The sequence below is a fragment of the Buceros rhinoceros genome, unplaced genomic scaffold (assembly GCF_000710305.1).
Source record: "Buceros rhinoceros silvestris isolate BGI_N320 unplaced genomic scaffold, ASM71030v1 scaffold25618, whole genome shotgun sequence".
Classification (NCBI taxonomy): Eukaryota; Metazoa; Chordata; class Aves; order Bucerotiformes; family Bucerotidae; genus Buceros; species Buceros rhinoceros.
Window position 1 is genome coordinate 7,313 of NW_010427808.1, and position 2,617 is coordinate 9,929.

Genomic DNA, 2,617 nt, shown 5'->3' on the forward strand with positions numbered 1-2,617 from the left:
TTCCCCAAGGCAGAAGTCGAAAGTCTCCATGCTGCCTTGCACTGGGAGCTGGATGTGAGAGAAAGGAGGAAATGGTGATTCCTGTTCACGTTCGTGATCGACACAGCTGACTGCTTGGTCTGGCCTCCCAACTGGCCGCAGAGAGACGGATGCACAAACACACACACACACACACATACATATTTATAGGCACACTCACAGTCACGCATTTTGTCCAAGTCCCTGAAGATGTTGCTCTTCATCTTGCTTTCACTCATTCATTTCGACCCATCTCTGAGCCTAAAGATCTGCTCCTTCAATGTGAGGTCTTTTGGAGAAACTAAAATAGCCAGACCTGAAGTCGTCGATGCCGTGGTGAAGGTACGTTCGTTTGCCTGGCTGAGACAGGCGTTAAGCTGACTGAGGATTTCTTAGCTGCGTAATCTTGCCCTTTACCTTTATGCAGTTGAATTTCAAGTAAAAAAAAACCCCCACAAATATTTTAAACGGTTTTGTACTCTTAAAGTACAAATCAGCCTGTGGTTGAGTAGGATGTTTGCTGTTATTTTAGCCTGCAGGGAACATAATAGAAACAACACTTGCTGTTTCCTTTGGAAATGGAGTTAGGAAAGGAGGAAAAGCTCTGTGCACAGTTAAAATCATTTTCACTTTGAACGCACAGAGCTTTCTTTTGTGATACATTATTTCCTTTGCTTATGTGCTAATTATTCTGAAATACTCTTGCCAAGTTGAAGATATTGTCAGGACAGCAGAGAGTATCATACTAGAGTGTGGTACAAAAAGGAAAATTCCCATTGCTGACTTATGTAAACAAACCCTCCCCATCAGGCTTCCTCTGCAGCAACTGGAGGTAACTCGGCTGTCTCAAAGAACCACATTTTGGACTTGCAGCTTTTGCAAGTGCCCTCTGAGACGCCGCAGTAACGGAGGACATGGTGCTCGGTGTTAGCAGGGTGTGCTGATCGCAGCAGCGAGGAATGCCACCGTTGAGCTGGGCTTTAATCCTTTCGCTGCAAACAGCTAGAGATGAGGATTTGCATTTCTGGACTGTTCTTCCTGTAGCGCCAGCGCTATGGGCAATAAATACTGAATTATGGGCAATATATTAATTTCTACAAGTTTCAGGGGGCGAAAAGAGGGGTTTTTTTATCCCGTGAATATCACCCACAAAGCTCGATGAGTGACAAAAGCAGGAACAGAAGAAAGCCCCTGAACATTCCGGGGAGAGCCAGGCTTTTCTGTGGGGAATCCCAGCACCCGTGGCGGGACCTGAGCTGGGGCAGTCTCCCCCCTCTCCCCAGCACCCTGAGGCTCCTCTGGAGAGCTGCAGCCCAGGGGTACTGGGACCCCATTTTCATACTGGGAGTTGTTTTGGGCTCTGCAGGCTATTTCAGGTGGCTGGGACAGGTGAACGCTGACAGCACACGCAGCTTTCGGGAGGCACGGCATAGCCGTAGGACCCTGGGGGTGCACACAGCAGAAAACCGATGAACACCACGGCAGCTGGTTGATGATAGAGCCTAACTGGCTCCCCTCCACACCCCTCAAAACTCCTGCCCCATCAGTCTGGGCACCAAACGAGTTGGGGTACCTGCGCCCAGCGCCAGTCCAAAGCAGAGAAGAAAACCTTCATGGCAAGGGGCAGGGAGGAGAGAAAAGCCCGGCGAACGGTGGCAGGTGGGGGGCGGGAGGGGGGGGAGGGCCCCAGCACAGGCGGAGCCTAACTGGCTCCCCTCCACACCCCTCAAAACTCCTGCCCCATCAGTCTGGGCACCAAACGAGTTGGGGTACCTGCGCCCAGCGCCAGTCCAAAGCAGAGAAGAAAACCTTCATGGCAAGGGGCAGGGAGGAGAGAAAAGCCCGGCGAACGGTGGCAGGTGGGGGGCGGGAGGGGGGGGAGGGCCCCAGCACAGGCGGGGGAAAAGTAAGCCACTCTTGCTGCCCCTTCACCCCCACCCTTCCTCAGGGGTAGACACAGACGTTTTTCAGCAAACCCGAAACCGCTCTGCTCCGAGTTCCCTTTCCCAGCTCTCGCGGGGGCGTGAGGCAGCCCTGAAAGTAGAAGTGCTTTGCTCCAGCCCCTGCTCCCTTCCCACAGCCCCAGGCTGGGCACCGCTTCTTCCACGAAGGAATTCCCTGCCCCAGGAACCACTTCTTTCTAACCTCTTTCTAATTCTCCAAAACGCGCAAATTTCTTCTGCTCCTTTCTCTTGCAGATCATTTCTCGCTGTGACATCACGTTGCTGATGGAAATAAAGGAGAACAAGAACCAGGTTTGCCCTCTCCTGGTGGAGAAGCTCACCAGGTAGGGTGGCCACTGGCAAGTAGGCAGAGATTGGGAATGACATTTGGCCCGAGCCCGTGTTCTCCTCAGCACTGCCTCACTGGGGTAAAAGCTTACAGCCTGGGCTCTGTCCCAGCCGTCGGGGAAGGACGAGGCTCTGACAGCCTCGCTGAAGGCCAGGAACAAAGCCAGCTCCAGAGGACTGTAGGACGCATATTTAAAAACCAAAATAACTACGTTAGACCCCATTTGTTAAAGGTTAAATCTCAAAAGAAAACAGACGGGAGGGGCAGGCCCTCGCCTGGCTTGCACCGGGCTGCGGCAGGGCACCCG

General features: G+C 52.7%; 1 protein-coding gene across 1 annotated transcript in view; it reads left to right on the forward strand.

Annotated features, from left to right (window-relative positions):
- The first annotated feature begins 228 nt into the window (after positions 1–228).
- Positions 229–2,617, forward strand: part of DNASE1L3 (deoxyribonuclease I-like 3) — a 5,859-nt gene continuing 3,470 nt past the window's right edge. Inside the window, exons 1-2 of the mRNA XM_010142070.1 lie at positions 229–360; positions 2,217–2,305. Of these exons, the coding sequence (XP_010140372.1) occupies positions 229–360; positions 2,217–2,305 (221 nt within the window). The remainder of the gene's footprint in view (positions 361–2,216; positions 2,306–2,617) is intronic.